We start from the raw sequence: 11021 nt of genomic DNA, 5'->3' as shown, positions 1-11021 counted from the left end.
GGTAACTTAGCTTCAAGTAGGATGCTTCTGAAATTGAGGTTTTGAAATGAAATGTTTGTGCTGTATCGGCTTTCAACTCCAGGGATCGCTCTTCTTGAAATACTCCACATCCTTTCCCTCTATCTCGGCCGCTTCCTCCCCATCTCCTTGGTGTGCTTCTCTTCTAATTTTTTTTCACTCGCCAGTGCCTCTGGATGAATTCATACCCTTTCACGGCCTCAGAACTGCCACTCACATGCTGGAGGATATGCCCTTAGCTCATGTAACAATACATGGGCACAACTTAGAGACAGCAAAAACCGATTCTTGCTTTCTGTTCAAAAGCACTGAGTCCAACAACGATTTGGGTCAGCTGGCTGGCCTTAAGAGACTGGCAATGCTAAATTATGTTTACAACTACAATTATGCTGTATAACGTGGTGTGGTACACCTGATCCAGATGAAGTGCTTCTCAGTACATAATCTAGAGGTTACACACATAACATCCCCAGCCTTACATACATACAGTAGGCCGGGCCTACAAGGGGTCACTTAAGACTTCCAGGTTTAACACAACACATGCACTGCCTGTGTGATCTTTGCCCTTATAGGCTGCCGGGAGTCTAGAAGGTCAGTGTATGCCTTCCTCCTAATTTCCTGGCACCCATCACTTCTATCAACTACCTCAAACATGCTTTCCTCTCTTGGTGAATGCCTGCTGCTTAGGTGCTACATTTTCCATGGATATTACATTTCCAGTCAACAAAAATCAAACGCAAGCAGGTATCCATCACTGCCTCATTTGTTCAAATATTTATTGAGCACCTACTATGCACCACACACCTATTAGGATCTGGGATGCAAGTAAAGATCACGTATTAGCCCTGCCCTCATGGAGCTTACAATCTAGTAGGGAACACACACAACACAGTAAGCCAATACATAAAATACTAAGGTTGTGAAAGATGCCATATGGGATATAAACAGGGTAATGTGATGGAGGCTGGGAACACCCACTTTCGATAGAACGATCAGGGAGGGCCACTCTAAGTTTGAAGCCTGACATGCTAATTCAAAGTGCAAACTCTCAGGCAAATCCCTACCCTCTCAGTAAAAGGGAACTAATCACAGCAAACTCAACTGGTCACTACTGTTAATGATCATGAGAACTCTGATGCTTTGTTTCATATGGTCCTTGCAATCTATTTCTGCGTATTTCTCTCAATAGCCCTTCAGAAACTTCCAGCTACCCCGAACATTTTCATTACTTTTGCCATTTTTAATCAACCTTCCTGTTTCTATTTGTATGTTATTTCCATCAAATTAATTGCCTTATCTATGTGCTCTAACAGCACTCTGCGTTTCACCTTTTACCATTGAAATCGTAATTTTCCCATTTCACTCCTCTGTACATACAACTCTGATGAGAGTAGGTACCTGTCTTGTGTTCCAAGTCTCTGCCATAATGCCTACCACAACTGCAAGCCAAGAAAAAAAAAAAAGGCAAAAAGATGAAAGACATGGAGGAAGAAAGTTTGATGAAAAGAAGATCCTGAAAATGACAGAAGACAAAAGTCAAGGGCCTGTGGAGTTTAACTGGCCTTAAAGGCCCACCTCATTCCCCGTGGCTTGGTGTGGTGAAATGGTGCAACTGAACGACACAGCAAGGTCATCTCCTGAGAAGCGTCTGGTTGGACAAGGCCAGTGTTGACATTCGTTATGACTGATGAGAACGGGCACACGGCAGGCCCACTCTGAAGGGAGTGGGGAGGACTGACACTACTGAGAGTGGAGCAGTCCACACTGGTCGAGCAGTGAAAAAACACAGTGAAGGTAAACAAGCAGTGGGGGAACTCTACAGGCTCAGTGGAAAAAATGTTAGAGGTCAAACTACCAAAAACCTTACAAGCTCTAGACTGTTAGTAATCCAAAAGAATGCTGGAGACAAAATGACAGGATTGGAGGCGGCTAAGAACACTGCGATTCAGGAAGCGAAGCCTTCAGCAATGCAAAGCGAATGACAAGGTGGTTCCCCGTGAACAGGGGAGCTAACAGGATAACTTCATGGCATGGCCTTTGAAAGCACAGAATTTTGAAGCATTACAACAGACTGCAGAGATGGCAGAGCTAAGGATTCAGCCAAATTTGTAAGAGCAAGAAAGTGAAGAGAAAATGCAAAAGAAAGGTTGACGCAACCAAGCATGGTCCACAAAGGAGGGATCGGACAGGCAACTGGGGGTAGCTAAAATAGGCACGAAATGAAGCGACGGTGGAAGTGGGTGACAAAGGAGATTTGTACTTGTTGAAAAACATCACAGAAAGACCAGGCACAAATCTCATGGATGCTTCTTCTCATGCTTAGTATCAAACTCATCACTGTTTCTAAATGACTCATCTCCATCCTGTCCCTTGTCTTAGGAAATAGCACCATCATCCTCCAAGTTATAAAAGGATAGGGAGAGAATAGCACCATCATCCCCCAGGCTTGAGAAATGAATTTAGCCCTTATTCCTACTTCTATTTAGTCACTGAATCTTGAGTCTTCCTTTGCAAAGAAAGGCCCCAGTACCCATTCCATCCTTATTACACAGCCATCATCTGAATCCAGTTCTCCCAATTTTTTGTCAAGATTCTTATATCCATCTCCCAAACAGCAAAGCTAACTAACACCACTTCTGTTTAGTCAGAGGACTTTATGGATCCGCTGAAGTCAGACTCCCCACCATTCATTCACTGGGACTTTGGGAGACTTACCTAAATGTGTCTTCATTTGTGAACACCCTTTCCTTTAATTAGCTGTTGCAAAGAATGAAATATTCTTGGGACATTTTCAACAGAGTACTTGATACTACAAAAGAATTCTCAGTTTTTGAAAACTTCATCATAACCCTTTAATCCTGAGATTAGGTCTTTTATATGACTGCCATCTCACATACTGAGTATTTTGAAGAAGGCCAAGTAAGAAGCCCAACCTACTTTATAACACTACAACATTCTTCACTTAAGTGAAGACTTAAGTTTCAAGAATATGAAGTAAAAGCAGCTCTAAATGCTACTCAGAAGGGGGAGGGGGGGAGGCTTGGGTAATGAACATGTCGTGTCAACCAAGAAAACATGGAGTCTTGGCCATTCGAAGACGGTGATGATTGTCCTTTCCTCACAACTGCCCTTAGAACAGTCAGGAGTGAGACTTGATTGGCAACATAAAATAAAATACAAAGTGAAACAAGCCCTGCTTTTTCTTTGAGCCTTACCACTTTTCCAGTTTGGGGTGGACTGCCTTTGGCTCAGTAGATCTTACTGTCTTTTGGGGAGCTCAGGCCAAAATGGAGCCTACAAAAAGAGGAAAAAGAGCTGGCTACTAAGAGCTGGCCCTAGGCACAAAACATTTTTAAAAAATGGTGACATCACTTTTTAGCTAAAGTTGGAAAATGTAGTCTGACAGAAAATTTGTGCTACTTCACAGTGCAAATAAACCCATGTGAAAAATCAGTTGAACAGCCACCTGCAGGTGTTTCTGGAACACGCCAGATAGACATATTGAAAGCTGATAAAGCCTGGGAAATCTCTGCCCAATATCTTCAAATGGGTTCTTCCAGTTCATCGGGGTCAGAGGGCAAAGGATCTCAGTGCAGATGCTGGCATGGAGATAAAACGGGTATTCTTGGAAACCAACTAGACACTGAACACTCTTTCTCATTTCAATTCACTGGAGCATAAATTAGCAAAACACACTGGAAAGGTAGGATGAACCAAAAACTACAAAATCATTCTCATCCTAGACCCAGAGGGTCTGCTTCTAGGAATTTATCTTTAAAGAAGTAACTTATGACCAAGATATTCGCTGAAGTATTATGAGATGCAATCTATAATGTCTCATGAGGAAATGTCCCACAAATCACAGTACATCCACACAATGGAATAGCATGTAATTAATCATGGTTGAGTTTTTAGTGACACGGAATAACGCCTATAGATTGAGGGAAAAAAATCAACATACAAATTATCCTAAGGATAAATGAAACTATAAAAACATACACAAATAGCAAAGAGACTGGCAAGAGATACACAAAAATATGAGAAGCAAAGCCTTTTCTCCTGCTCTGTTAGAATTACAGGCAATTCTTATTTCTCTTTATGCTTTTCTGTATTGTCTAATTTTCCATAATGAGCATACACAACTGGCAAACAAAAGAAACAAAACCATTACTTAACCAGGCAAGCATTCAAGATGAATAGGCATTTTTATATGGCTTTACCTGTAGTGTGATTCCTAACCAAGAAAATAAAAAGATGGCGGTGGGCAATTAAGCCAATCATCATTAGACCGTAGCATCAAACTCTTAAAAACAAGGAAATTTCTGAGTGCTTTTGCACAAATCTCACCCAATGCATGTAGAACCGCAGCAAAACGATGGTGGCTCACACTCCAAGCTCCCAAACCACAAGGACCCAGGACCACTAAAGCAATGCCTGACTCAAGGGGTACATGGTGTAATGCTTTACATTTTCTATGATGGAAAGAACTGGGAAGCCATCACAACATTCCAGAGAAAGGGAGACAAACTTACTGGGGAAAAAAGTGTTCTCTAGAACTAGAACAAAACAGTTAAGTGTGTGTATGTGTGTGTTGAAACCTACTGGAAGCTAGAGAGAAATGAAAGGCATACTTGGTAATTCAAGGCTTTGTACAAAAAATGGATTACTTAAAAAAAAATCCCACAAATGTGATGAATATACTCTACTGGCAGAAAGACAAGTTGCTTACTAAATATGGAGGCAGAAGGGTCTGAATATCCAAATCAGAGTAGGCTCTGTTCAACACTACTGCACTGAAAATCCAACACTTGCTATTTCTTTAAATTCCTCAAGACTACCCTAAGGGAAACTTGTTTTATACAAAGAGACCAAGTGTTACAGACCTACTTAATTACCCCACTCTCTCTTACACATGCATTGTTGCTTTCATTCTAGCTCTACTGGAACACAGTTCAGATGTCACATAATCTAAATTCCCTCTGTTTCATTTGGTCTTTATAATTATCCTAGGACTGATGCCAAGTATTTATAACTTCTGGCCAGAAATGGAAATAAAACACTGCAGTGGCTCATCTAGGGATCAGAAGTCAATGAGCATAAGCAGATCTTAAATGTAGATTATACTCAGCATCAATTATATTGCCAGGATTCACCAAGGCAAGAAAGCCCTTAATATTTCTAAGAAAGATCAAAATGGTTGGTGAAAAAATTTCAGAAGAGTAATAACTGTGTTCCTTTCCTTCAACAAGATATCCCAGTTTCTGGCTGGCTGACATCCCAGTAACAGTGAACACAACCCCTTTATCCCACTATTCTCAGTTAAGCAGAAATTTGGGCAAGACACACTGCTGAAAAGGCAGGTCTTGATAAAAATGGTGAACATCCTAAACAAAAGATAACTGCCTGATCAAGATGTCTCCACAAAGCCAAAGGCATTAAAATGTTTTCACCACCTTTAAGCTACATTCATGTTACAAGCCTCAACTTTAAGATTAAAACTTACAAGTGTATTCTTAAAAGTGTCAGTAACCTGTATAAGTTTTATAAGTAATTTCAGTGTAAAGTATCATGAATGAACACCAAAAGTGTTTACATAAAATATTGAAAGAGAAGCTGATCACAAGTACAGAAACACAGCAGTATCAGTTACAAGAATCAAGTCAGCAAACTAATTTCTATTAATATTTTCATTTACTTTATAAAACAGTTGGGTAAATTGCAAGGAATCTATGATAATCTTAAGGGTAACAAAATGATAACAAATATGCATCATTTCTTTATTAACAAATTATACTACACAAATCAGGTTACTTTTTCTGATTACAGAGTTAAGAGAAATTGCATCTATATTAAGAGCAGCAACATAAAACTTTAATGGAAAGAAATTTCATTATTTAGATATAAAGATTTTACACAGCATGGATTGGAAATCAATGACTAAAGAGCTAAGAGTGGAAACTATGGTGCAGCTACTCTGGGAGATTCACGGTAGTTTTGTTTTCCTCGTGTCTTTAATTCAACAACAGCCTTCCCATATGCACAGTATTCTAGGTGAAAGGATACCACAGACAAAGGATGATGTAGAAAACCACAAGAACTTAGAAAGGTACAAGTAGAGCACACACAGTCAGGATATTTTGAGAAGGTGTAAAAACACGAGGAAGGGACAAGTCAGCTCCCTGGAGTTACATCAACTCTGAAGTAATGTGTCCCTATTCTAACTAAAATTGGAGTACTTTTGTTTGAGAAATCAATTTCTTGATTGGTCATTTCATAAAGGGTTGTTTTTATAGTAGCCACAAACTTAGGGAGAGAAAGCTGAATATCAGGACTAAATCCTTGAGTACTCAAAACTGGCTCAGAAGCCAAACGAAGCACAAATGGAAATGTTCCTCCAGCAGACTTATTTTCTGAGCGATTTAAAACCAAACGCACCATAGGAGAGTGGTTTGCAAAACGCACCTGATAAAACCCCAGGGGTTGGGGTGTTGGGGGGCAGCTCATGGCATGAGATGTGCAGTGGGGTCTTCCTCCCCAATCTTCACTTCAGTTCAAGTATTTCTAATTTTGTCTTTTGTGGCTTGAGGAAAGATTTCCTTTTACAAAAGGAAAAAGAATCTGATACTGTCCTCACTCCCTTGGTACGAATCTTTCCCCTAAGTTTCAAATCATTGGTGAGGATGAGAGTATGATGAGAAGTATGATGAGATGTAAAACCTAATTTTTAATGTCAGTATTACTAAAATATGAAGTTTCAGCAAAGATTTGTATACGATTTTATAAAGTAAGTCAGCAAATTAAGTTCTTAGGAAGAAACTGAACTGTGTTATTCCTATCTCCCTTAATCGTGTTCTACCACTGCCTCCAATCAATCAACATTTCTGGACAGTGTGGACAAAATCCTCATGAACACTCCAGCCATACCTTACCTCAAAAACATCACTCAACAGCTGCATGGAATTCCTTGAGAAAACTTTAGAATGAGAATGTACAGTTATCAAGATGAACATGTCACGTCAGTGCAGAATCTGCATTGTGTTCTTAACATGACCACTAACAAAGAACAGCCAAATCCCAGAACTCCCCTGTACACTCATTAACACACCAAGTCAAAGCGCGAATAGCCACCAGGGAAAGCCGCGTAACACACAGGCCATTTGTCTTTGATGAGATGGCGAAGAAAAGTAGAACTGCAAGAAGAAAAGTGCAACTCAAGCTTCAGCCACTTATTGAAACTTCATCACTCCAACAAAACAGAACAGATCTCCATGGAAAGGACTCATTCAGCGGACATGACTTCTTTCTATGTAATTTTTTTCCTTCACATCAAACAGAAGTTGCTGTCATTCAAGAATCAGTGATTACATCTTTTTATAATTAGAAAAGTTTACTTAAATATTTACATAACTTTTATTGCTGTTTTTTATAACAAAAAAATTTTGAATTCATTTGTAGAATCCATCCAGTAATGTATGAAATTGAAATCCACCACTCAAGAAGATACAGTTACGGCTGAATGTATCTGAAGTTCAGAACAAGTACAGCACGAGTAAGAAAAATCCTTGAATGTCATTCAGTTCTTGCTGCGGTCATCTGTGTTCATCTCAGAAAGCAAAAGATTCCATTCGACATTTCAATAAATATCAAAGTAATTGCCAAAAAAAAAAAAAAAAAATAGCTTCCACGGAAGAAAGAGCAGTTTTGATGAATGATTCCCAGAATCAAGTGAGTTCTCCTTTAGTCCAATGAGATGATATCGGGAATGTTACTTCCACTGCTGGTTATGACCCCTGTCTCACTCCTGCTGCTGGATGAACTAACATGAGTACTGCTTTCATGGGGGCTGCTGGTGGTGACAGACGTACTGCTTGCTGTTAAGGGTGAGGTGAGACTATCCAAAAACATAGGAGGACAGTACTGCTTGAAACAAACAATGACGCCGATGAGGAAAAGGCTACACTGATTTTAATAAAGAAACTAAATTGTTAGATATGCGCAAGTGACAGTTACATATTAAATCCCACCCACTGGGATTTAAAAATATCTCAAAACTTCACATCTTTGGGTGAAAGGTGCATGAATTTACTTAGCTATTTTACAATACTTGGTGAAGCAACATATTAATGATTCAAAACGTGTACAACTTGTTTATCATTTACATAGGTACAAGCACAGAGGATGATGCCGAAAATGACTGAATAAACACCGAATATCACCCCAACTGTGACTCATACTTACTCTCAAAAATAATTCTCACTACGTGCATTAAGACAGTTTAAATCAGACTGTAAAAGGCTAACATTTACTATTCACTGTTATTAAGCAAAAATACTAATGCAAGCTTCAACCAATCTTCGAGACTGATTAGCAAACAGAGCCTTAGAGTTAAGCTAGTCTCCTTTGTACATACAGGTGTCCGTACAGTTACTGGAGTAGTTAAAATGACAGCATGCATTCTAAAATAGAGACTCGTAGTACTTAACTACCACAGGACGCTCAGAGAATGATCTCATGGTATCACAAAAACTTGGGAATGAATTGTGAAGGAGACCTAACCTAATCTTCCCCATGATGCTTGCTTGATAGCCTTCTCCAAGGGTTCAGATTTCAACCACATCTGACCACTCTGACTAGCAATTCCAAAACAAATACAAATCTGAGTGTCATGTTCTAATGCTGCCCAAGAGCAGAGAGAGGCAAAAGCTAATAGCATGGAGTATTTTATGTGGGAAACAACTACACTGTCTTCAATAAAGTGAGGTCTAATTACACATTCTAAGAAAGTATGTGCTAAATTTGTCTCTAGTTCAATGTACAAAAGATCAATAAGGATATCTAATATTTCCCATTCTGTCATCTCATTCAGCTTATTAGAGACACTGCATTACAAAGAGGAACTGAAGTTGTTCAGAATACATGATCTTCAAGGCCACATGTAAAATGGTAACAGCCCTATGTTTAAGCTGCCAGGCAGAAGAACAGCAACAAATAACTCAGGCTGCCTTTGAAAAGAACTAAGTTATTTAATATTTTAGATGGGTAATGGTCTTGCTACACACACAAATTCAAGAGACGTCAGTTATGGGAGAAAAGGCTGGTTCATAAAAAGCTTCTATGGCCTGGGAAAGCAGTAGAAGATGGCCCAAGTCCTTGGGCCCCTGCACCCATGTGGGAGACCTGGAAGAAACTCCTGGCTCCTGGCTTCAGACTGGCACAGCTCTGGCCATTGTGGTCAACTGGGGAGTGAACCAGCAGATGGAAGACCTCTCCCTCCCTCCCTCTCTCTCTCTCTCTCTCTCTGCCTCTCCTCTCTCTCTGTTACTCTTTCAAATAAATATATAATCTTAAAAAAAAATTTCCAAGAAGCAGTAAAGACTTCTGAATTGCTGGATGTCCTTCCCAAAACTCAAATCAATTTTAGGAAATTAAGGGAGGATCTGGGTTTGAAAAAGCCCACAAACTTACATGTGTATTCACGCTCCCTCTCAGGCAGTTGAATGCCCCAGGGTAAAAAGATACTCCTTTTCTTTTACACAACGACTGCAAGATGCAACAGCCCAGCTGCCAATGGATTCTGTACCTTGCATTCTTATACTCAGGGGCAGTCAATTCACTTTTATCCCTATATTCCTCACATACATACATACAGTGGGCACTTATCTGCACAAGGATGAAAGGGACTAAGGGATAATAGGGAGATAAAGTAGAAAAACCTAAAGATTCTATGGCAACTAAAGGTACAACTTCGCCTTTCTTCTCCTAACTTATAAGTTAGCTCACCAACTGTCCCAAATAGAGCTATAAAATAAAAATCTCTAGGTTCTAAAATTAAAAACAAAAAAGCATTACTCACACATAAGACTCAGTAGTCTTTTAACCCTGAAGAACCCATTTCTTAGAAAAACAGGTCCCTCTGGCTATAGAATCTACTGATGTTAACAAAGTCAACTGCACACATTACCTTGGTCCTAAATTTCCAGGGCTGTTTGTGGGATCAAGTATAGAGGACTTATACAGGAGGCTGATATGAAGTGTGTGGTTAGCTGATGCTGAGCAGCCCTTCAAGAGTGGTTAAGGGTTCTTCCTCTATCCCTCCCTACCTTCAACATCAGCTCTCAAAGTCTCCTTTTTCAAAACAAAACAAAAAATAAAAGAAACCTAGTTTGTTTTCCCCCTTTCCTTTTTTACCTCTGGCCTGTGCTCTAAGCCTGTCAGGGGAAACCAAGCTCACTGCAATGTCTTCAGCCTGGGGCTCTGGGATACTGGAGTCTTTATCTTTGACAAAAACTACAGGCAGGATTGGGATACATCAATTTTAAAGTGGGGCAGCACCAAAGTCCAAACCTGTCTTTCATAGTAATGCGGAATTAAGGTAATGACTCATGTGTGTTTGATCAGCTTCAGTTACTATTTTCCATGTACAGAATGTTTATATACAAAATGAAAACCTGTCCTGTACAGCTTTTCTCTCCGGCACTGCACTCATTCTAAACACTCAAATGTTTGTAAGGAATGCCAACTTGATTGAGCCCAATAAAATCACAAATGAACGTATTAAGGATGCTATAAACTGGAAAAAAAAAGCAACTTTATTTCTTCAAATAAAAGTCTGAATAGTTACTAAATAGTACTTCCTTTCCATCAGTGTAAATAATTGAGTGTTGACTGTCCTGATTTTATGCAACTGGTCATTTTTAGTTAGTATGACATAACCAACAATCAAATACAAATTAGTTGCTTAAATTCAGGATACATACCTGGGGATCAACTGGAATAAGGGAAAGAAAATCCAAACCTAAAACAAAAATGCTTTGTTAATAGTTGTCTCATATTTTGGAGACTAGTATTATTTCCCCAAATCATTTGTATTTATTATAAGTCACAAAACCTTTGTGGTAATTGCTTACCACTCCGCCATAGGGAAGGTTCTGTGTCATAATCAGTAATAGTTAATGTGCATAAAACCCAAAGCTGAACATATTCCTGATAAGACAACTGGAAAA

At 39.4% G+C, this 11021-nt stretch overlaps 1 protein-coding gene across 35 annotated transcripts in view; it reads right to left on the bottom strand.

Moving 5' to 3' along the window:
• Positions 1–765: 765 nt before the first annotated feature.
• Positions 766–11021, bottom strand: part of PIAS2 (protein inhibitor of activated STAT 2) — a 105896-nt gene continuing 95640 nt past the window's right edge. For 18 of the 35 annotated variants that reach the window (XR_011379338.1, XR_011379341.1, XR_011379344.1 and 15 more), the window contains 2 exons: positions 10776–10813; positions 5691–7935 (listed from right to left, as the gene is read on the bottom strand). Coding sequence is in view for 28 of the 35 variants with exons in the window: in XM_070050209.1 (XP_069906310.1) it covers positions 7756–7935; positions 10776–10813 (218 nt within the window). In the remaining 7 variants the exon portion in view is untranslated. Of the gene's footprint in view, positions 3313–5690; positions 7939–10775; positions 10814–11021 lie in introns of those variants that run through there. The other 17 variants (XM_070050208.1, XM_070050214.1, XM_051851957.2 and 14 more) reach the window with 3 other exon arrangements.

The sequence above is a fragment of the Oryctolagus cuniculus genome, chromosome 10 (genome assembly GCF_964237555.1).
Source record: "Oryctolagus cuniculus chromosome 10, mOryCun1.1, whole genome shotgun sequence".
NCBI lineage: Eukaryota > Metazoa > Chordata > Mammalia > Lagomorpha > Leporidae > Oryctolagus > Oryctolagus cuniculus.
The sequence above is the reverse complement of the archived record's forward strand: the minus strand, read 5'-3'. Positions and strand labels throughout refer to the sequence as shown.